Source organism: Mus caroli, unplaced genomic scaffold (genome assembly GCF_978045245.1).
Source record: "Mus caroli unplaced genomic scaffold, Mus_caroli_1 scaffold_6, whole genome shotgun sequence".
In the NCBI taxonomy this organism is placed as follows: domain Eukaryota; kingdom Metazoa; phylum Chordata; class Mammalia; order Rodentia; family Muridae; genus Mus; species Mus caroli.
In genome coordinates, this window is record NW_028227261.1 from 95,576,738 (window position 1) to 95,599,211 (window position 22,474).

At 43.5% G+C, this 22,474-nt stretch overlaps 2 protein-coding genes across 2 annotated transcripts in view; one reads left to right on the forward strand and one right to left on the reverse strand.

Moving 5' to 3' along the window:
• Positions 1-7,383, forward strand: part of Shoc1 (shortage in chiasmata 1) — a 71,727-nt gene extending 64,344 nt beyond the window's left edge. Inside the window, exons 25-28 of the mRNA XM_021160305.3 lie at positions 2,212-2,343; positions 2,540-2,689; positions 3,434-4,337; positions 6,942-7,383. Coding sequence (XP_021015964.2) covers positions 2,212-2,343; positions 2,540-2,689; positions 3,434-4,337; positions 6,942-7,042 — 1,287 coding nt within the window. The 3' untranslated portion in view covers positions 7,043-7,383. The remainder of the gene's footprint in view (positions 1-2,211; positions 2,344-2,539; positions 2,690-3,433; positions 4,338-6,941) is intronic.
• Positions 7,384-8,957: 1,574 nt separating this feature from the next.
• Gng10 (G protein subunit gamma 10) lies at positions 8,958-16,092 on the reverse strand. Its single transcript, XM_021160304.2, has 3 exons — positions 15,959-16,092; positions 11,925-12,056; positions 8,958-9,789 (listed from the first exon to the last, which is right to left on the reverse strand). Exons 1-2 carry the CDS (start codon positions 16,037-16,039, stop codon positions 11,931-11,933), a joined length of 207 nt encoding a protein of 68 aa, XP_021015963.1. The 5' UTR covers positions 16,040-16,092; the 3' UTR covers positions 8,958-9,789; positions 11,925-11,930.
• Between the last annotated feature and the right edge of the window lie 6,382 nt (positions 16,093-22,474).

Sequence of the window (22,474 nt, forward strand, 5' to 3'; positions counted from 1 at the left end):
TAAAATAGAAGTACTACGCAGGTGATCCATTCCAAACATCTGGGTAGGTAGCTTCTGCCCAGATAAAAACTTCTCCAAAGGCTTTTCAGGTTCATCCTAAGAGTGATCCATTTTGTTTGTTCATTTGTTTTTTATAAACTTTAAGATGTGATCATGGCCAATTTGTTATTACTTTGTTAGTATGTCATTAACATGCTTAGGCATCTCACTGTTCTGACTTGATGTCATTATTAAAATAAATTTGAGAGAGCTGGGAATGCAGCGTGGTGGGTAGAGTGCTTGCCCAGCATGCACAAGGCCATGGGCTCAGCCTCCAGTACCACAGGAAACAGAGCGGTGCATACCGATAATGCTGCACTTGGGAGGTGGGGGCAGGAGGATCAGAAGTTCAAGGTTACTTTTGGCTACATATGGAGTTCAAAGATAGTTTGGACTACATGAGACCCTGACTCACAACCAAAAACAATCAGGGACTCCTAAGCCCATAGGAAGTATGTATGTGTTAGAATGTCTTGTCACTTTATTTAGTTACCATGGCTTTTGTCTCTTAGAGAACATCAGTATAAATTATTAGTACCTTTTTGTTCCCAGGCATCTTAGCCATAAAAGAAGTACCAGAAAGTCTAAGGACATTCTCTTAAAATAAAAGAAGGTGCTGTTGGTGTTATCTAAATGTTATTCTTGTTTTCATTTGTTAATCTTTGTGTGTGTGGTACTGATAACCAAATTCAAACCCTGTGTGTGTGGTAGGAAAGCAAGCATAAAGCATTTAGTTATAGTCTTAACTCTCTAATTTTAAAAAAGCTCTCTGAACTCCCTTTGTAGATGATACATAAATATATTCATCTACAACTTCAGAAATAGGTTCTTGAACTCTTAGTCTAGGCATGGACTGCAGAATTCTTATTCTGATATTCCTATTCTGCAGTACTCATAGCCACCACCATAAAAGTTTGCCTGTTAAAATAAAGTTCTATTTAATTGAAGCTATTATATCATCCTGAGAGCATCTAAAACTAATAATGAAATAAATGTCTGCTTAAACAGTATATGTCTATACACTGTATATATGTTTTCTATAAACTTAGGAAAGTTCTCTTTTACAATATATGCACTCCAAAAACTAGTATCTACTGACAATTTTGTGTTTAGTATTCTGAAAGAAACTAGCTGATATTTATTTTGTGAAAATTGCGCCCTTTTATTGTGTATAAGACTCAAACTTAAAGTGCCAGGCACAAGGCTCTTCACCTAAGCTGTATCTCCAGTCCTTGTGCTGCCTCTTGAATCACCATTATAGCACGAGATTTTTATTTTATTTCCCCCTTAGGCTCTGGCTCTTTTGCTAGGCTACTACAGGGATAACAGATGCAGGTACTGCATTTCAGTTGGTTATGAGCTGATATGTGCATGCTGGGACCGTGCCTGGTCCTCTGCAAGAATAAGTGCTCCAAGCAACTGAGTCAGTCATCCCTCCAGCACGCATTGGCGCTCTCTCTCTCTCTTTCACACACACACACACACACACACACACACACACACACACACACACACACAATTTTGACAAGAGTATCTTAAGCTAAGTAAGCTAAGGTTAAATGAAAAGTTACCAACTAAAATGAACACTCAAAATCAAAACATTTAAAATTTTATTTTAGTCACTGGTTTTTGAGAATTTTATACAAGCAAAGAATGTATTTTGATCATATTCATCCCAGTTCTTCCTACTAAGTTCTTAGAACCCCTCCTCACCCTCCCAACTTCATGTCCTCTTTTGGTTTGTTTGTTTGTTTGTTTGTTTGTTGTTTTAATTTATTTTTATAGCTCCCTAAGTCTTATTTGTGCTGCTTATATTTATGGGAGCATGGTTGACCTAGTGGGGACTACATTCTTATAGAAAACTGATTCCCCCTTCCTGAGGAGCATCAGTTATCAGTAGCTCCTGTCTTAGTTAGGGTTTTATTGCTCTGAAGAGACACCATGATCAAGGCAACCATTTAACTGGGGCCAGGTTACAGTTTCAGAGGTTCAGACCATTATCATAGCAGGAAGCATAGCAGTGTACAGGCAGACATGGTGCTGGAGGAGCTAAGAGTTCTACATCTTGATCTGAAGTCAGCCAGGTGCGGGGGGGCAGGGGGGGGTAAGGGGCAGCTACATCTTGCTTCCTAATAGTCCCCTGCAATCTAACATATGGAAATTATTTTTTAGCTTATAATTGCCCCCGGAGTAGAAGAGACTGCTTTAATAATTCGACAAATTGCAGACCACAATTTAATGACGTCGACGAGAGATCCCCATGAATGGTTGGATAAATCCTGGGTGGAAGTTTCACCTTCTAAGGTTACTTTTTCTAAATGTATAATTTAAACATTTGTGAAGTAGACAGATATGAATACCTAAATCCCTTACTGATAGCTTATTTTTCCACACTCCTCAAATTGAGTTATAAAGCCAATGACGAATGTTTTAATCTGTAGACTAAAGTAGGTCAGTCTCAGAAGACCCCTGACTGAGGAGACACCACACTGTTTTCTAGGAGGAAATGAGCCTACTTGATTTTCCCTGTATTAATCCACTGGTGGCTCAGCTCATGTTACACAGGGCGCCTTCACTGCACTGGCTCCTGATAGCAACTCCTGCTGAGCTCCAGGAACTCCTGCCCCAGGTCCCAGGCAAAGTACTGAAGGTGAGTGAGTGCCATAGACTCCTGTGGCTCCCCTTCCCATTCCAGCTTCCTATTGCACCACATGCACTTCTGAAGGATGGTCTCTGCCTTTGTTTTGGATCTCACACAGGAAAGAAATAATTTACTTAAACTTTCATACAGAATTGTCATTAGCTGCCAAGTACAATATATGTTTTAAAACCACAGAGAAAATTCAGCACAGTTTAGCACGTTTTAAGGCAATTTGAAATTCATTGTGTTCATAAATATTCAATTAACACATTTATATTTTCCCTTCCAAGAACTTCTACTGGAGCTGGAGAAATGGCTCAGTGGTTAAGAGCACCGACTGCTCTTCCAGAGGTCCTGAGTTCAAATCCCAGCAATCACATGGTGGTTCACAACCATCTGTAATGAGATCTGATGCCCTTTTCTGGTGTGTTTAAAGACAGTGAAAGTACACTCTCATACATAAATACTTCTCTAAAAAAAAAAAAAAGAACTTCTACCATAGTAGGGAAGAGAGCTTTAGAGTTATTGGTGATATTTTAAAAGTCTTAACAAGGAATAGTATTCATGTATAATTTGAATAACTTAAATAAAATTAATCAAGCTGCTAAAAAATAGATGTAAATTACAATGTTCTCTTTTAATGGCATTTAATTATTTCTTACATTAGTACTCAGCTCGGTGTAGTCTCTATGGATTTAGCTAGGTATCATCTTTGTTTTCTAGCCCTATTACATTTTTTTTTTAATTTTCCAGCATTTTTGTAGCATCACTTCCTTGTTCAAGATTAGTTCTCCCTCCATGACAACGTCTTCTCAGATTTCATCACTTCAGGAAGATATGAATCAAACTGATCTCTTTATTTCTCAGAGTTCAGCTCCTATCATTCAAGAACAGGAAGAATATTATCCCTATGAAGACTCGGAAGGCACAAGCTCTTCTCCTGTGGAGCTAAGAGCAACTCCATGCATGCTGCCATCTGCAGCACCGCACAGTCAGAGGGGCTGCTGGGAGGACCCCGGCTGTGGCCCTGACCCAGTGCAGAATAACCCTTCCCTAATGAATGCAGAATCAAAGAGAATCACCTGGCCCTCCTTTCCCAGCTGGAGTGATTCAGAATCAGATGTCTTTTCTCTGGGCCGAACACAAGTATGCTGTGAACCCATAATGCCACTAACTGATTCTCAAAGGAGGCGCACTCATGGTTTTGTAAATTGTCCTGAAGCAAAAGGACACAGTAACATGCAAGTGTCCACCCCTGTCTTTTTACCAGAGAACTCCCAGTCCCACCTTTACTGGGACTTTAAGAAAAACAGTTGTAGAAAACAGATTTACTCGTTCAATCCAAGCTGTGAAACAGAACAGACTACTTACAACAAATGGTACTCTCAAAAAGATGACTTCTCCAGTAATCAGCCAGAGTGTCTGTGGGGTGAGTTGGAAGATGTCACATACAGAAATGCAACTGCTGGGACCCAGGAGACTTTTTGGAGAGAACTGCCAGCTGTTCCAAGTTGGGATTCACTCTGTGCTTCTGATTCTAATGCAAATCAAAGAGGGTTCAAGGGCCTTAATTTCTGCCAAAGAGCTGGAAACTACTTAGGACAGAGAAGGCTCCCTGTATCTTCATCTAATTGGGGAGATTACAAAACACCAACAGGTAACATTAGTAGTTAATACAACTACTTCCAGTTATGATTTTTAAGAGCTAAAGCTAGGAGCTGGACAGATGGCACAGTGGTTAATAGCTCTTGCAGAGGACCCACATTGGTTCCCAGCACCCACTTTGGGTAGCTCACACTACCTGTAACTTCAGCTCCTGGGGATCCGACACCTCTGACCTCCTTGGACATATCCACATGCAGATTCAAACACATATACATAACTACAAATAATAAAAATATTTAAAAATGATAGCTCTATACTCAAACTTCAATGAATGGTTTGTTTTAATTGATACTCTTAATGTTCTCCATTAACTTTGGTTTGAAAGGAAAATCAAACTTAGGGCATAACAAAATATTTCAAATTCTTATAGTATCAAATGAACCATACAGTCAACTTAAGTTTAAAATAGCTCTCAGGAGGCAGAGGCAGGAGGATCTCTATGAGTTCAAGGCCAGCCTGATCTACATAGTGAGTTCCAAGACAACCAGGATTACACAGAGAAAACCAGTTGCAAAATAAACAAACAAATAAGAAAAAGAAGAAATTTAAAATAAAAATAGCAAACTTAAGTAAAGCAGATGATGATATGATTAAACAGAAGAATCAGACTAAGTATACATATTTATTTGGCTAACATTTGTTAAGCTATTAAGGCTGGTGATGGCTCAGTCACTGTGGTACTTACTGTGCAAGCGTAAGGACCTAAGTTTGATACCAAGAAACCATGTGCAAAAGCCTGGCATTGTGGCCATGGCTCGTAATCCCAGCACTTGGGAGGCAGAAACAGGTGGATTTGTGGGGCTCGATGTTATCCAGCCCAGCTTCTTTGGTAACACACATGTGTCTCACACACACACATACACACTTAAACCTTTTCTATGAGCTGCTTGCCTTTATTGGGTAAAAACCCCTATTATCTTCTCTTTGATGGGTGTTTTTGACTTGACTGAATGTTTTATCATATCGCCTTTTAAAAAGGACAATTCTGTTTTCTCATTTCTACTCATTATATCTTTATTTCTATATAACTTTTTATTGCATTGAACACCTAGAACAAAATGTTAAGATCTCATAAGGCATATGAATGTAGTGTTGTCATGAAAGGCAGTGGGAGAAGAGAAATTTAAGTTTCAGACCTTCTCTTCTCATAGTCTTCTTCCTAAGATCAGAGAAGGGCCCAGAAAAAAAAAAACCCTAACATTCCATATTTTATTAAAATAGGGCCTCCTAATCCTGTTTCCACCCTCCCCTCGTCCCTGCCTGCCCTCACCCCTCCTAACGGCTCTGTCTGTTGTCCCCTGTTCAGTAGATTTCCTTCTGCTTTCCTGTCTCTGTCCAGTAGATTTCCTTCTGCTTTCATGTCACAGGTGTCATTTTATATCTGCCCCAGGAAGGCCTCCCAGTCCCTTTCATAATTTGATGACCTATAGTAACCCCCCCACACACATATACAAATTACAATCCATAGTAACCCCCCACACATATACAAATGACAATCCAAGTACCTAGTGAAAGAAAACTCTTCATGCCTGTCTTTCATTGCCTGGCTGTTCACTTAAAGTACTTTCAGTTCTATCCACTGTTCTGCAAAAGTTACTTCATTTTTGTTTTTGTGCTGAGTAAACTCCCACTGTTTATATATACAAGGATGCTGTTAGTTTGGCTCCTGATGTTTAGTTCTGATTTTCATAACAGGAGTCATGATGGTGTTGCTTGTGCTTTATTGTACAGCTGTTTCCTAAATGACCCACATCAAACCCCATCCTTGGACTCTAGAATAATTACCCATGTGAACTCTATAGACTTTTGAACATGGACCGCTTCTCTATATAATTCTCCCATTTTCTCAATGAGAAAATTCCAGGAAGTTTCTAATTCTGACACTTAAGCTTTTGGACATATAGGTGGAATACTCAAATATCTATGTTTTTAAATTCATTTAGTTTTGAATAATTTTATTTTGCATGTGTATGTGTGTGGCATGTGTGCATGTGTGTATAAATGTTCATGTGTGGGTGCACGTTTACTGATGCATGTGCACATGTGTCTGCACGTGTGTGGAAGCTGCTGTCTGGAGCTGTGCACATGTGCGTGCACACACATGTATACACATAGACACATATGTGCACACATGCTCACACACAATTCACATGCATAAACTAATTAAAATTTTTAAGTAAAGATGATGGAGTGGAAGCTGAAGAGCTAATAAATGTAAACATACTGAACACACTAGGAACAGTCTCTGTGGTATGCAGAGCCAAGGAACAAAGCATGTGTGAAAAGTCAGTCAGACCGGGCACTGAACTTATTCCAGTCTGTGAAGATGTGTGGGAAACCTTCAGGGATTAGGAAGCCTGTCTGAGTTGCTTATTTGCAATGGTTTTACTTAAACACATTAGAGCCAGGAGAGACTTTAGAGATCATAGAACCTTACAGAAGAGGAAAATGGAGTCAGGAGATAATGAATGGCTCACACAGTCTATGTGCGCACTGATCTTAAACAGCCATTGGGGACAGGTGCGTTGTTCATGTTAAACAATTTTTTCGTATTTACTTATCCCAATAAAATGGTTTTCTTTTCTCCTTTTGACAGACTTAATGTACTCACAAGTACCACAACCCAAGAAACGACGTCTAATGTATGAGAAAGTCCCTGGAAGAGTGGATGGGCAAACCCGGCTGAAGTTTTTATGAAAAAACAGAAGGGACAGTGTCACCTGCTAGATTCTACTTCATTATGCCAATCCAGTAACCAAAGTATTTAGGCTTGACTCTACATCAAAGAAAATGCCATTGTTTTTACATGTCCTCAGTGTTTATATCTAAGTCTGCTTGTCTGCCTTATCAATTAGCATAATAAGCATAAAACCCCCCAACAGTATTCAGATTCCTGTGTGCTTCGCAGGACTATTGTCTTTTTAAAGACCTGTCCTTTCACTTATGTATATGCATGTGGAGTGTGTGCACTTAAGTAGAGATGCCCTGGGAGGCCAGAGGATCCCAAGTCCCCATCAGAGTCTTGTTTTTTTTTTAAGGTTTAATTTTTTATTATTAAATTGTGTATCTGCATGTTGGAATGTGCATATTGAGTGCAGTGCCTGTGGAATCCAAAAGAGGGCACCTGAGCCCCCGGAGCCTTGGTTACTGGTGTCTGTGGGCCGTGGGAGCTATGTGCGAGGAACCACAGTGCAGTCCTCTGCTGGAGCAGCAAGCACTCCTAACCACTGAGCCATCTCTTGAGCTCCCCACCCCTCACAGTCTGACAGTTTGAGTCAAGCAGTGAGGAGCACCCCACAAGGGGAGAACTGAAGCCAAAAGAGCTCTGCACATTCCCCCAAACCAATTAGAAAGAGTGCCGAGAAATGCTTGCACCCTAGACTGCGGGAGGAGTTCACATTCTGTTGTTTGTCTGTCTGTCTGTCTGTTTTGAAACAGAGTCTCACTCTGTAGACCAGGCTGGCCTCAAACTCACAGAGATCCACCTGCTTCTGCCTCCCGAGTGCTGGGACTAAAGGTGTGGGCCGTCACCACCACTACCCAGCAAGAGTTCCCATTCTTAATATACAAAACACCCTTTCAAACTGGAGGGAAAAAGGAAACATAATAGAATAAGTCAAGTATCTAAACAGATAGTCTCAGAACAAGACAAACTTGTAAATATTTAGGATAAGCCACTTCGTTGTTTGTTACAGAGGTACTGTCTACTAAATAAATCACTGTTTTTCACCTATCACATTGACAAAAGGTTGAAAATTCAGATTCCTAGGGTCAGCATGTCAGAGAAGAGTATTTTCCTGTATTGTCTGTACACCCTTTTAGACCCCAGTCCAGGTGACAGCTAACAAAATGTAAGATGACTAGATAGTCTGACTCGGGGGTTATATTACTAAGAATTTATCTTAAGTAAATATTAACTGTAACATGAAACCTATTTTAAGTACAGCTTGTGTGTAATAGGTAAAATTTATAGACACTTGCTACCAGGACAAAGTAAACATTTAGAGTATACCATGAAACTTTATGAAAAATAACCATAGTGAAAATAGACAGTTCCAATTTGTTCAAAATGGTTTAGTACATACGGGGATCTCTGAGCAAGCGTGAGTTCCACACTTTGTGATGCATGGGCATTCGTTGGAGTGGAGCTAGGAAGTAGCTCAGGGGTGGTGACTGCCCACACAGAGGTCTGGGTTTGGTTCCCAGCAGATCATAACCTGGGCCTGCCAAAGTCAAACGTGGTGATCCTTGGCTACATGGCTAGGTTAAACAGGTAACAGAAACACGAAAAGGACACCTAGATCATGATTACTTCGGAATCCCATTTACTGACATCTGAATGATGCTTGGAATTAGGGAGGCCCCTCTGATAGCTTCATTTTCTCCACTTTTGTATTCCTGAGAACGTCTCAGTAGTGAATGCCATGCGGGGCTAGGTCAGAGAGCGCTGTGGCTGGGGACTGAGGGTTGGTTTTCATGTTATACTTACATCTACATTTGAAGATAATAACAGAATTCAGGGATTCCAGCCCCAATCCCACCTTCTGCACTCACACACATCAGCAAACAGAAATCCATGGGGCCCTAAGACAACACCAAACACAAACTACTGTTGTCATGGAAAATGATGAATTAAGCAAAAAGTTTATTTCCAAGCTCTTCAAAGATTATTACAAAGACAAACTTTCCTTCTAAAAGTGTCCCCAATTAAATCAAAGGCACATCACCCCAATAAAATACGTGTGACATGAATTCTTTTAAGTTATAATATCTTCATGCTTTGTTTTTAACCAATTGCAATGTAATTAAATGTAATTAAATGTAGGCCACATTTAAACATTTTTAAAGGCATGGGCACATTTTTAAAAGCTACAATCACAATTATAAGTTGTAAAGTATAGGAACTAAAGAAAGATCTAACTGGCTTCACACAGGATGGGCAACCTAACAATACATCAGTCTTTCCATTTGCCAAGGAGCAGTGCCCAACCTTACTGTTCATGGCAGACGATTTGCTCATTGGGAAATGAAAAAGCTTTCCTTTACAAAGTCAAGGTATCAGTCATTCCCCCAATCGTACACTTTGTTTCATTTAGTTATTGTAAATTTTTATGAAAAAATTTTTATTAGAGTACAAAAATGTTAGGAAAATTACAAATACTCAGTTTTTGGAAATACAACCTTTCTGTCCTGAAATGCAAACATCCAGTAAATCAAACATGCCTCTATCCCACGCAGGGCTACACAGGCTCCATGGTGAAAGAGGCGCATCCAGCAAGTTTGGTAGTGAGGTTACAAGGAAAACATTGTAGGATTTTGACCTAGGACCAGGCCATTTTCTAGGACAGAGAAAATGACTTGGCTCTTGAAAGCTGTTTTCTTGGGACTTGACGGCAGTCATCCATCACCATGTGCACACAAGGCTTCCTCAGTGAGCTGCTTCCCTGTTGAAGAGAGTTCCATTGGTTATTGTTGCTTTAGTGAGAGTTACTTGTAAAGAAACCTTATCATTTCACAGAACACCAAAAATGCACAATGTAGAAAACATGAATGAACGTAAGAGAATATGTAAGCCCGTCCTGGTCAGACTGCACTCACAGCTGTGCTTTGTAAAGGAGAACTGTGTCACGGAAGGCAGTTATCTTGGCAACCCAGTTCAACTTATATCTGATAGCAGAACCAGCCCCCATTTCAATGTGAACAGTTTCCTTTTACAAACATGTGAAAAAGATGATCACTTACTGTGTAAACAAAATTGGAATACGCTGGTCCCAGTTCTAATAACCTATGTCCTACAGTTTTTAGGTTGGTGGGTAGGCAAAAGTTGGAGACTGCTGGATTCATACTGTTTTCACCATATCCTACACCAGGCAGGGCCAAGCAGGAAGTGAGGAGGTCTGGGTGAGAAGGGCTGCTTCCTCTCCACACCAGAGCAGCTAGGGGGGACAAGGCAGAGATTCCACAACCCGGGCGTACGCACTAGCTGCTTTCCCACCTATCCTGCAGTCTCACTGGGAATGGACAGGATCTATCTCTTACAATAGTTTTAATGAAGAGGATTCTTTGATAAACCTTCCCAGAAATTGAAGTGTTTATAGTCGAAGGAGCTGCTGATTGTTGTCATGAGGGCATCTTGACAGCCATTGGGTAGAATTACCCTTACTCAGAACACCAGGAGGCCATGAGGCTAATCATTTCAAGATCCACTTGCCGAGAAAGCCTGAGGTTCTGCTCATCACTTGAAAATACACCTTCCGTAAGTCCTCCTTTGACATACTACTTTTTTTTGTCAATGGGTACGTGAACAAAATATTTTCCTGACGCTGGCATTCCAGGGTGAGTAATTCTAAAAGTCCGCATCAGTGCCTGCCAGTGTAACTCCGCTCCCCTCTGAATCCGTTGGGGCTGGGGTACCACCTGGATTAAGCCATTTAAAATCTTGGAATGTGGGTGGTAGTTCTCATGTCTGACGCCTGTTTGTTCTGGTGTCTTTATTCTGACTCTGAGTTGCTTCTGGACATCCTGGGTCTCATTCATGGTCAGCTTTGTGTCTGTTCCTTGCTGTGAATTCTCGGTTCTAAAAATGCCTTTGATGGTTCCTGTTCCCGTTTCATTTCTTGCCTTGGGCCCTCTCTCTGACTCTCTTCCTTTTCTCTACTATTACTATTTATTAATGCTCTAAATGCTGACTTGTTAAGTTTTTTAACTCCTAGGTTGTACTTCTTTCTATAGAAATGCTTGTAATTTTCATTTTTACCTAGTGGATTAAAACTTCATTCTTATTTACTATAAATCATTAAAAACTTTTTTAAACATAGAAATGTAAAACCTCAATGCAAAACATTCAAACTTATGTCATTCTAATTAATAAAGCACCAGAAATGCGTCTTCAGTTATCAACTGTTAAAACTGCTTTAGCCTTATTTTTTCTCTTTCTCTCTCTCTCTCTCTCTCTCTCTCTCTCTCTCTCACACACACACACACACACACACACACACACACACACACACACCAATAGACCAGTAGCTACATTCTATCTTCCATTAAAACAGAGATATGTCCCAAGCAGTGGTGGCACATGTCTTTAATCCCAGTACAGGCAGCAACAGGAGATCTCTGTGGTTTCAAGAGAACTACAGAGCAAGTTCTAGGACATCCAGGGTTGCACAGAGAAACCCTGTCTCAGAAAAACCAAACCAAACCAAACCAACCAAACCAGAGCTATTTAGGGAGCTGCTAGAGAACTATAGCCCAAAGTAGACTCAAGTCAGCTAGTTCCTCTGTCAAGTCCTTAGTCCCAAGACATGCAAGTCAGTGGGTAACACCAGTGAGTAGATCACAACTCTGGGATGCTGTAGGGGCAGAGGGAATTAAGGCCAGGAAATATGGCTGGCCAGCTCAGTTAAAGAGCTTGTGTGCATAAGGCGACAACGTATCACAGACAGGGTAGCTACAGCCCAGAAGTACCCATCGGGCAGGGCAGCATTCTGAGTCTTTCTTAACCTCTGTCACCTATATCCCTTGGGCAGCGCCCTGAAGACACTATGGCCCCAAGATGACACAGCGAACCCCAACTCACCAGTCTTCAAAGTAGAGCACAGGACCGGGGCTCCCTGAAGGGGTTGCTTCCAGCCGGAACACCGAGCAGCAGGGCGTCCTTGCATGCATTCTGTAGGCAGTACTGCTGAAGCTCTGCAGCTGCCTGGGAGACCTGAGACACAGCACAGTGTGAGCCAGCCTGAGGTGGGACACCACTGCCATCATCCAAGGCTGTCTGCTCACTCCAGCCACTCAGTCCCACCACGGAAGACGAAACTCTCTACGACTGAGGGTAGGATACTTTTGGACTTCTTTGACAAAGGAAATGCAACTTTAATCCATTTAGAATTCTAGTTTTAAGACCGAATTGGTAAGGAAATGGCTCATTCTCAAGTTCCCAGTACAAATATGTAAAACGTACTGATAACCTAAATTTGCCATGTGAACAAGGCTGGGGCTTTGTCCAGTCTGTGCCAAACAAGTGACAGAATTACTCTTCTATGCTATTCAGAAAGTGCAGTTTGCTGGTTAAGAATGTGGTCTCTGGGGCTGAGGTGGGGCTCAGTGACAGGATGCTTGCCTAGCACAAGGGAGACCCTGGAGTCAGTCCCTAGGACAAAACACAAACACAACAGTACTAATCATCACCATCAATAAATCAGGGATATTGCGTTTTAGCCACGGTTTGAGTTCATCCTTCAAAGGCTTATATGTTGGAATTTAATCTCCACTATGAAGAGTGGAAACTTGCTTATGTATTTTTTATATATGGGTGTTTTATCTGCATGTACAACTGCACCCCAGAAGAGGACATTGGGTTCTATGAGACTACATTATAGACTGTTGTGAGCCACTGTGTGGGTGCTGGGAATTAAACTCAGGACCTCAGCAGGAATAGCCAGTGCTCTTAATCCCTGAGCCATCTCTCCAGCTCCAAGAGGGTAGACCTTGGACCCTCCCGAACCATAAGCTAAAGTAAACTTTTTAAAAGTGTTACTCTGAGCTGGGCAGTGGTGGCACACGCCTTTAATCCCAGCACTTGGGAGGCAGAGGCAGGAGGATTTCTGAGTTCGAGGCCAGCCTGATCTACAAAGTGAGCTCCAGGACATCCAGGGCTACACAGAGAAAGAAACCCTGTCTTGAAAAACCAAAAAAAAAAAAAAAAAAAAAAAAAGTTACTCTGTCTGAGGCACTTGGCTATTGGCAACAGAAAACTGACTAATACATGTTACGTGTATATTACATGTATGTTACAGCTGCTTACCATATGTTTCCAGTTGCCACCAAGTTTCTGAAAAACCTTAGGAATTTGCTTTTAGAGCTAGAACTTTTAATTGGTAGTATATAAAATACAATATAACCAGACTAACATTTAAGCCAAATTTTCCATCAATTGAAACTTAATGTTTTCACATTAATTATAATTACAGCTAATGATCTTATGTAAGTTATTGATTTTCAAAGAAATGCAGAACCAATCCTGTGCAGAGACTGTGTATCAGGGATCTGGGTAAACTCCACTTGTGGGGAGTACGAGCCTCTCTCAGGACCCCTGGGGAAAGGAGGCCAGCCGGACCCTGCATAAAGGTCATGGTGATAAAGGTAGAGTGGGGATGCTCAGAGAAACAAACTAAGGTCGGTCAGGACCCTCAGCAGGGGCGAGGGAGACACTCTGTGAGGGAGAAAACCTCAAACCCTGCAAGCTGTCCCCTGCCATGAGGTTGGGGTTGTCTGTCCCTCCTGGGTTATCTGACTCAACTCCAGAGGATTCCTCAGGACAGCAAGCTTTGCAGTCCCTGGGAAGGGACGCTAGAAAACCTGTGCCTGGCGTATGTGTCTCAGTGTGCCAAGAACATCCAAGGCTGAGCCCTGAAATGAAGCTGACTAGATTCTGGGATGCGACTCCCTTGAAGGGCTGCCCACATTCACCTGACTGTTTTCTCCCCCTCCCCCTCCCCTCCCCCTCGCCTCCCCCTCCCTCTCCCTCTCCTCCCTCTCCCTCTCCCTCTCCTCTCTCTCTCTCTCTCTCTCTCTCTCTCTCTCTCTCTCTCGTGTGTGTGTGTGTGTGTGTGTGTGTGTGTGTGTGTGTGTGTGTGTGTGTGTGCGCGCGCGCGCGCGCGCGTGTGTGTCTGTGTTACCTCCACAATCCCCTGTCAAGTGCAGGTAAGAATCTCTTTCCTCGTGTCCACAGGGTGAGCAGTCATTTGATTCAGTTTTCCTTCCAGGTCTGATGCTCAGTGATACCGTACACTTTCAACAACTCTACTTTTAGTTCCCCATTTTCTCTCCTCACACAGCCTTGTTCTCTGCTGGGAGCTCCAGCCAGTCACCAGTAACTGCTCCCTTTGGAAAGTAAGGGACCACAGCTTCAATCTCTCTTACCCTGAGCTCACAATGACCACTAGGTGTCGCTGCCCCCTGTATGGCTTTGATCGTTCTCTTTCTAGTCTGGGTTCAAAATTCAGCCTTTTCCAGCCAGACCTTGGCCTCTGACCCCACCCCTACTTTCTGGCATACTTCCTGCTCATCCACCGTCTGGATCAAACTTCTTTAGTTTTCCGCCCTCAAAATCCTTGGTGGTCAGATACTAGCGAGGAAAAAGGAACCACAAGCGGTACAGGCCTCCTATCTGGGTGTCAAGGCTGTGACTGCCCAGGCTGGTGAGCTCCACCGTGGACAGTAAGCACTTCCTTCGCCCTTTGCTAACTCCTGGTTCACTGTCCCACAAGAAAACACAGCTTCCTGTTTCACAAGACAGCCATCGCCAAGAGCTGTAATCCATAATCAGAGGCACTTTATACACATATCCTTTTTTCCTGTCCCCGAAGATGTCACCCCAAATCTTTGTTTCTTCTACAGTCACCTTGCCTCCATTTTCCTTGACAAAATAAATCTTTCCTATCAACCCAAAACCCTTTTTATTTTCGAAGAAAAAAGGAAGTTATTTCTTTAAAACTATTTTTTTTAACCTGTCAGGCCTCCCCTACAACTTACTGGCACGTCTCTGTACTGCGTGCCTCTTGTCCCTTTACCTTGTAAATCTGGTTATCTGAAATCATTTTGTGTATTAGTTTACCGTATCCACCTGAATCCCCTATTCCCTGGAATAGCACCAGGTCGAGGGCTAAGACAGAGGGAACTGACTAGAATGATGGTGTGTCCATGCCTAGCCACACACTTGGAATCACACCAGCTGCCAATCACACATTCAGCCAACAGAGTAAATCCTGGCTGTGTTTGCGGGCCTTCATTTTAATTTTATCTCACGGGCGTTTGGCTGCATGTCTGTGCACACCATGTGCATGCCTGGTGCTTGAGGAAGCCAGAGGAGGAAGCCAGAGGAGGGCATCAGGTCCCCTGAAACTGACGTTACAGACGTTGTGTTGTGAGCAACCTTGGGCGTGTGCTGGGAATTGAACCGGGAGTCCAGAACAGCAGCCAGTGAGCTGAGCCATCTCTCTAGCCTCCCCATCCCTCTTCTGTCAATCCTCTCACCTTCCTCCTTTGAACTGTCCCTGGCAGCACGCTACAAGTTCTGCTCTTTGTCTATTTCGCGCTCATATATTTTCATTAAAGGCCTCTTTCGGCCTTTTTCTGTGGCCATCTGTCCACACAACGAAATCTCTCCTGGATATCTCTGTAAAATCCACAGATCCTAAACGGAGCTCACTTCCTCAACTCTCAAGGATCCCCCATGGGGCAGATGAGGAAGGCCGAGCATCTTTCTCCAGCATCCATCTCGCTCGCATCTGTTCATTCGGTGGCCTCCCTCCCCATCTCTAAGCGTCATCCTCCCGCAGCTGGGGGGGCAGAGTCCAGGTCGCCAGCGTGTCGCCAGCCTGTTGTGGACCCGCCCACGGAGCCATCGGACCTGGTCCCTGGGACAGGCTGTGTCACCGGAAGCACCCGGGATTCGGCCTGAAACCACCCCGTACCCACGCGCGGCTCGCGAGCACCCGAGGCCCCGGCGCACTTCCGGCCCCGTAGCTCCCACTCCCGCCGGGCCGCGGTCTCCTGCGGGCCGCTCGGTCGCCCGCGGGGCTGGCGCCGGGGTCCGGCTGGACGGACGCTCACCTTGATCCTCTCCACGCCAGCCTCCAGCTTCAGCTGCTCCACCAGGCGCTGCAGGGCGCTCACGCTGGCCCCGGAAGACATGGCGGCTAAGGCTGCGCGAGGCGGGCTCGGCTGGGAGGAACGGCCGCCGAGCGGGGTGCCGCCCCGGGGCGGGGTAGCCGCCGCGCCCGCCCCGCTGTCCCCGCGCTGGGGTCGCGAGCTGCCCGGCCCGGGTCGCCGCTGCCTCGGAACAAACCTAGGTGGCGCCTGTGCTGCAAAGGGAAGGACACTGTAGGACTTCACCGAAGAGCTAATCGAACCTTCAAGGAAATCCTGCTCCTTGGTCTGATATAGAATGAAATTACACCAGCCCTCTCACCCACTATCTGTGGCCATTGTTTCTAGTCTTCTCCCGAGTTTTTTAAGTGTGCACATTGGTTTTACAAAACTGAGACCATTACGTTAAAACTTGAGGTTTTTTAGTTTTCTTGTTTGCTTTTGTTTTTTTACACTTACTATGTAATAACTATATCGCCATCTTATAAACCATCGTATCTGTCCGCACTTACTAAACTGGGTAGTGCATAAAGGCAATATGGGTGAGCTTGCTAAACTTCAAAGTCCAGAGACTTTAAAGCATTGGTTTAATTACTTTAAAAAAGCTTCAAGGCCCCTCCCAATCCAACCACGGGGGTCCCGGTTGAATTGGGGAGGGACTGGAGGAAGCTGACCTCATGGGAAGACCAGCAATCTCAACTGACCTGGGCCCCGAGATCTCTCTCAGACACTGGGCCACCTGCCAGCTACACAGCATACACAGGTACAGCAGAGGACTGCCTGGTCTGACCTCAGTGGGAGAAGATGCGCCTAACCCTTGAGAGCCTTGAGGCCTCAGGGAGTGCGGAGATCTGGTGGGGTGGTGGTGGCAGGGTGGGGACATCCTCTTGGAAATGGGGGTGGGGGGTGGGGGTGGGGGTAGGGAGAGGAATGGAATGAGGAACAGTCAGAGGGCAGACCAAGAAGGGGATAACAACTGGACTGTAAAAAAAAATAAAGAATAATAATTTTTAAAAATTAGGAATAGTTTCAAGGCTAAATTCTCATCTCCTGATTCAACTCTGAGGGTTGGCCTCATCTTCAAGGTGGATAGACTCAGTAGTGCTGTGGGGGAAAACAAATCCATGCTTTCTTTTAGCCCTGTCTAAACATATGGGAGAGGGAGTAGAATTTCAAATGGTTCTCCCTGGCTTGTATTGAATACCAGCCTTCCCTTAAACCAATTGCTACTTAAAAAGAATTTGCTGCTGAAGTACCCAATTTCCTGTCTGCTGAGTTTTCTCTGGACTTAAGAACCATCCAGGGCAAAGTCACCCACAAAACACACCCACAGCCGGGCATGGTGGCGCACGCCTTTAATCCCAGCACTTGGGAGGCAGAGGCAGGCGAATTTCTGAGTTCGAAGCCAGCCTGGTCTACAGAGTGAGTTCCAAGACAGCCAGGGCTATACAGAGAAACCCTGTCTCGAAAAACCATAAAAAAAAAAAAAAACCCAAACCAAAAAACCACACCCACAGCCAGTCTCCATTCAGTGAGATTTTCCCCCACCCTCAACCCCCTCAAATTTAGGCAGTTGGATTGATCATTCTAACTCTAGAGTTCCTTCTGGGGTCATCTGAGGGCCTCTTCGTGGCCCTACATCACAGGTCAGCTTCTCCTTCTGCCCAATCCTTGTTTACAGCATTCTGTAACAAGTACTAATTAGGAGGGCTGGCCCCAATGAACTTCCAGCATGAAAACCTTCATCTCAGCGTCTGTTTTCCTGAAGAACCCAAAACTAAGACACCCAGTCAAATAACAGAGAGAAAAATGATTTTTATAAAGGAAAAACATCTGAGATATTATAAAAAGCAACAGAAGAGACTATAAACTATTAAAACATAGAGGCTCTAAAGCAATTATTCTTAGCTATAGCATTGCACAACTGCATCATAATTAATCAACTGTCCTATTACTTAATACAACAGTAACTCTACAACTTGTGCTTTCTGCTCTACTTCCTAGGCAGCATGCTAAAAATAGAAAGAATGGGTCAAAGAGTACCAATATTTATGCCAAACATGGTAGCACATGCCTGAGATCCCATGACTTCAGTGACTTCAGAGGCTGAGGCAGGAGTGACTGAGTACAAAGATAATGTGGATTTTAGAAGTCTCTGTCTCTCTCTTTCTCACTCTGTAGACCAGGCTGACCCCAAACACAGGGATCTGTCTGCCTTGCTAGAATTAAGGCCAGCAATAATCTTTCATTTAAAAAAAGATCAAAAGAATGTAAACATTTTAAACTTTTCCTATTGTGTTTCATGATGTGTAGTAACAATTTTCTCACTGAATGATGGGTGTCTGTTTTTATACTACAATTATTCTACAACCTGCATTGCTGTTCTTTATCTAAGGCAATGGTTCTCAGCCTTCCTAATGCTGCGGTCTTTTAATACAGTTCTTCAAGTTGTGGTGACCACCAACCATAAAGTTATTTTCATTGCTATTTCATAACTGTAATTTTGCTACTGTTATGAATCAGTGTAAATATTTCTGTTTTCTGATGATCTTAGGTGACCCTTAGGAAAAGTTCACTTGACCACCAAAGGGGTCATGACCCATAGGTTGAGAACCTCTGATCTAAATGACAAAAAACGGTATCTTGCATGTTTTAAATACCTTGATATTGAAATTTCCTATATTCTCGTCATAGTTTTTTTTTAAAAACTATGTTTTCCTGTGCTCCTCCTTGTGTGTATGAGTGCTTGAAGCCAGAAAAGGGCATTAGTAACAAGGTTCTAGTTTGGCATTGTCACATACACATAACAGAAAGCTGTCACATTTTGCCAATCAGACTAACTATAATTCATCCAGACATGGCTTGTCCCAGTGCCTCAGTCTCGTGGAGACCATGTTTAATTCAATGTTCTACGGTCACTAGATCTGAGGTTCACATGTGATTTCCACAGAACTTTCATGTGTGCAGTTTACCCTATTTCAACAGTCCGGGTTGGTTTGTTTTTGACAAGGGTCTATGTAGCTCTGGCTACCCTGGAACTTGATATTTGGACTAGGCTGACCTCAAACTCAGAGATCTACCTGCCTCTGCCTATCGTGCCACCACACCTCACCCCAGCAGTCCTATTCACAATGTCAGCTGCTTTTTAGCAAAGTAGGCTTCCATTCAAACAGTTATTTCCAAGGTTGGAGTGTGTCTTAGTTAGGGTTTTACTACTGTGAACAGACATCATGACCAAGGCAAGTCTTATAAAGGACAACATTTAATTGGGGCTGGCTTACAGGTTCAGAGGTTCAGTCCATTATCATCAAGGTGAAAGCATGGCAGCATCCAGGCAGGTACAGTGCAGGAAAAGATGAGAGTTCTACGTCTCCATCTGAAAGCTGCTAGCAGAATACTGGCTTCTAGGCAGCTAGGATGAGGGTCTTAAAGCCCAGTGACACTCCTACTCCAACAAGGGCACACCTACTTCAACAGGGTCACACATTCTAATAGTGCCATTCCCTGGGCCAATCACATACAAACCGTCACATTCCACTCCCTAGCCCCCACAGGTTTGTTCAAACATGAGTCTATGGGGGCCATACCTAAATATAGCATAATACAAAATACATTTAGACCAACTTCCAAAGCCCCCATAGTCTATAACAGTCTTAACAATGATAAAAGTCCAAAGTGCAAGGTCTCTTCTGAGATTCATCCAATCAACCAACTGTAACTCCCCAAAGCAAGACAGGAAACCAGCTGGGCAAACTCCAAACTCTGCATCTCTGTGTCTGATGTCAAAGAGGTCTAAGATCTCCAACTCCCCTTTCATGTTAACTACAACAAGCTTCTTTTCCAGGACTGGTTCCACTCCCTGTTAGCCGTTTTCCTCAGGAGATAGCCCATGGCTCTGGCATCTCAAACATCTTGAGGTCTTCAATGTTCCAGCCTCTTGTTTCAGTGTCTGGGATCCACACATGATCTTCTGGGCTCCTCCAAAGGGCTTGCTTCACTTCTCTGCCCTCTGTAGCACTCTAAGCTCTAGCTGATCCACTCCACTGCTGCTGCTGTTCTTGATGATCAGTCCATGGTACTGGCATCTCCAATACACTGTGGTCTTCCACTGCAGCTAGGTTTCACCGATAGCCTCTCCCACATCGCCCCAAAATAAACCCAAAGGAAACATAAATGCAACAGGACTCAACTAGTTAGCTCTCTAAGCTTTTTTTTTCCCCCATGTAATTGTAAAGAATCCTTTGTGCCAACCAGAGTGTTTAGACTCCAGGCAGGAGGTCTGATGGATGTTATAAGGCTGCAACTTATTATTATTACTTCATTATTTTATTATACATTACATCCCAACCACAGTTGTCTCTCCATCCACTCTTCCCCCACTTACCTCCCCACCTCCCTTCTCCCCCAGATCAGCTGCTCCTCCGCTTCCCTTCAGTCTCCCAGGGATATTGACCAAACACAGCTTAACAAGTTACCATGAGCCTAGGCACAAACCCTCATGTCAAGGCTGGATGAAGCAACCCAGTAGGAAGAAAAAATACCAAAGTAGGCAAAATAGTCAGAGTCACTGTGATTCTGTCAAGAGTTCTACAAACCAAGCTAACAACCATAACATACATGCAGAGGACCTAGCACAGACCCATGCAGGCTCTGTGACTCTACTTCAGTCTCTGTGAGCCCCTATGAGCCCTGCTTAGTTGATTCTGTGGGCCCTGTTCTCCAGGTGTCCTTGTCCCCTCTAGCTCCTATAATTCTTTCCCTGACATCTTCTGCAGGGTTTCCTATGCTCCAAGGGGAGAAACCTAATGGACATCTCCAATTTTTTTTTTGGGGGGGGGGTTCTTCATGTGTTCCCATCAGCTGCTGGAAGAAACCTCTCTGGTGACAGCTGGGCGAGGCACTGATCAATAAATATAGAAAAATATCATTAAAATCATTTTATTGATTTTGTTTTCTATCCTAGGTCTCTGGGTTATCCAGCTTCAGTTTCTGGCCATCCAGCAGTGTCAGGCACGGGCCTGAAATTAGACCAGTCATTGGTCGGCCACTCCTACAGTTCTGTGCCCCCACACATCTTGCAATCAAGTATAGGATTGTAGGTTGCAGGCTTTGTAGCTGGGTGTTCCATTCTCACAACGGGAAGTTCCCTGGTTACAAAAGTTGGCCACCCTTGTAGAATGCTGGGAATTTCCACTGCACTGTTTCCATATCGCACCCCACCACTGCCCAAATGCCCTCCGACTCCAGTTGTCTCTTCCCATCACGACCCCTCCTGTCACCATTCCCACCTGGAAACTCTATCCTAGTTCCCTTTCCCAGGGAGATTCACACATTCTCCCTTGAGCCCTACTTGTTACCTAGTCTTTCTGGGTCCGTGGACTGTAGCATATTGTTTACTTAACAGCGAACATCCATGTTGAAGGACATGCTATGTTTGTCTTTTGAGTTCTGTCTTTTGAGGTCTGGGTTACCTCACTCAAGATGACTTTTTTTTTCTTTCTAGCTCCATCCATTTGCCTACAAATTTCCCAGTCCTGTTTTTTTGTTTTTGTTTTTGTATTTTAAACAACTGAGTAATACTCCATTGTGTTAATGTGCCACATTTTCTCTACCCATTCTTTGGATGAGGGACATCTAAGTTGTTTCTACTTCTGGCTGTTACGAATAAAGCTGCCATGAACAGAGTTGAGCAAGTCTCTTTGTAGTGACATAGAACGTTCTTTGGGTATACGCCCAAAAGTGGGTACTGGATCTTGAGGTAGCACAATTCCCAATATTCTGAAGAACCGCCATATTGATTTACACAGCGGCTGTGTAAATTTGCACTCCCACCCTCGATGGAAGTGTTGCCCTTGTTCCACATCCTTCCAACATGAGCTGCCACTTTGTGGTTTTGATCTTAGCCTTCTGACAGATTTAAGATGGAATCTGAGTGGTTTTGATTTGCATTTCCCTGATGCCTAAGGATGCTGAATGTTTCTCAGCCATTTGAGAATCCTGTTGAGGATTCTGTTTAGATCTGTACCTCATTTTTAATTTGATTATTTGGTTTGTTAATGTCTGGTTTCTTGACTTCTTAATATAGTTTGGATATTACTCCTCTTTAAGATATAGGGTTGGTGAAGATCTTTTCCCATTTTGTAGGCTGCTGTTTTGTCCTATTGACAGTGTCCTTTGCCTTACAAAAGCTTTTCGGTTCCATAAGGTCCCATTTATTAATTGTTGACCTTGGTGCTTGTGCTATCAATGTTCTGTTAATGAAGTTGTCTCCTGTAAGAATATGTAATCCGCACTTTCTCGTCGATCAGTTCAATGTATCTGGTTTTATGTTATCTTTGACCCACTTGCACTTCAGTGCAGGGGGAAAATAGGGACCTATTTGCATTTTTCTACATGCAAACACCCAGTTGAACCAGCACCATTTGTTAAAGGTGCCGTCCCCCCACCCCCACTGTCTCTTTCTGGCTTCTTTACCAAAAA

What these genes read in the sequence shown, in the direction of transcription:
- Gng10 (XM_021160304.2), bottom strand. Translation starts at nt 16,039, where the DNA reads ATGTCTTCCGGGGCCAGCGTGAGCGCCCTGCAGCGCCTGGTGGAGCAG. An exon ending in CTGGCGTGGAGAGGATCAAG is followed by an intron (nt 12,057 to 15,958) that starts GTGAGCGTCCGT and finishes GCTGTGTCTCAG; the next exon opens with GTCTCCCAGGCAGCTGCAGA.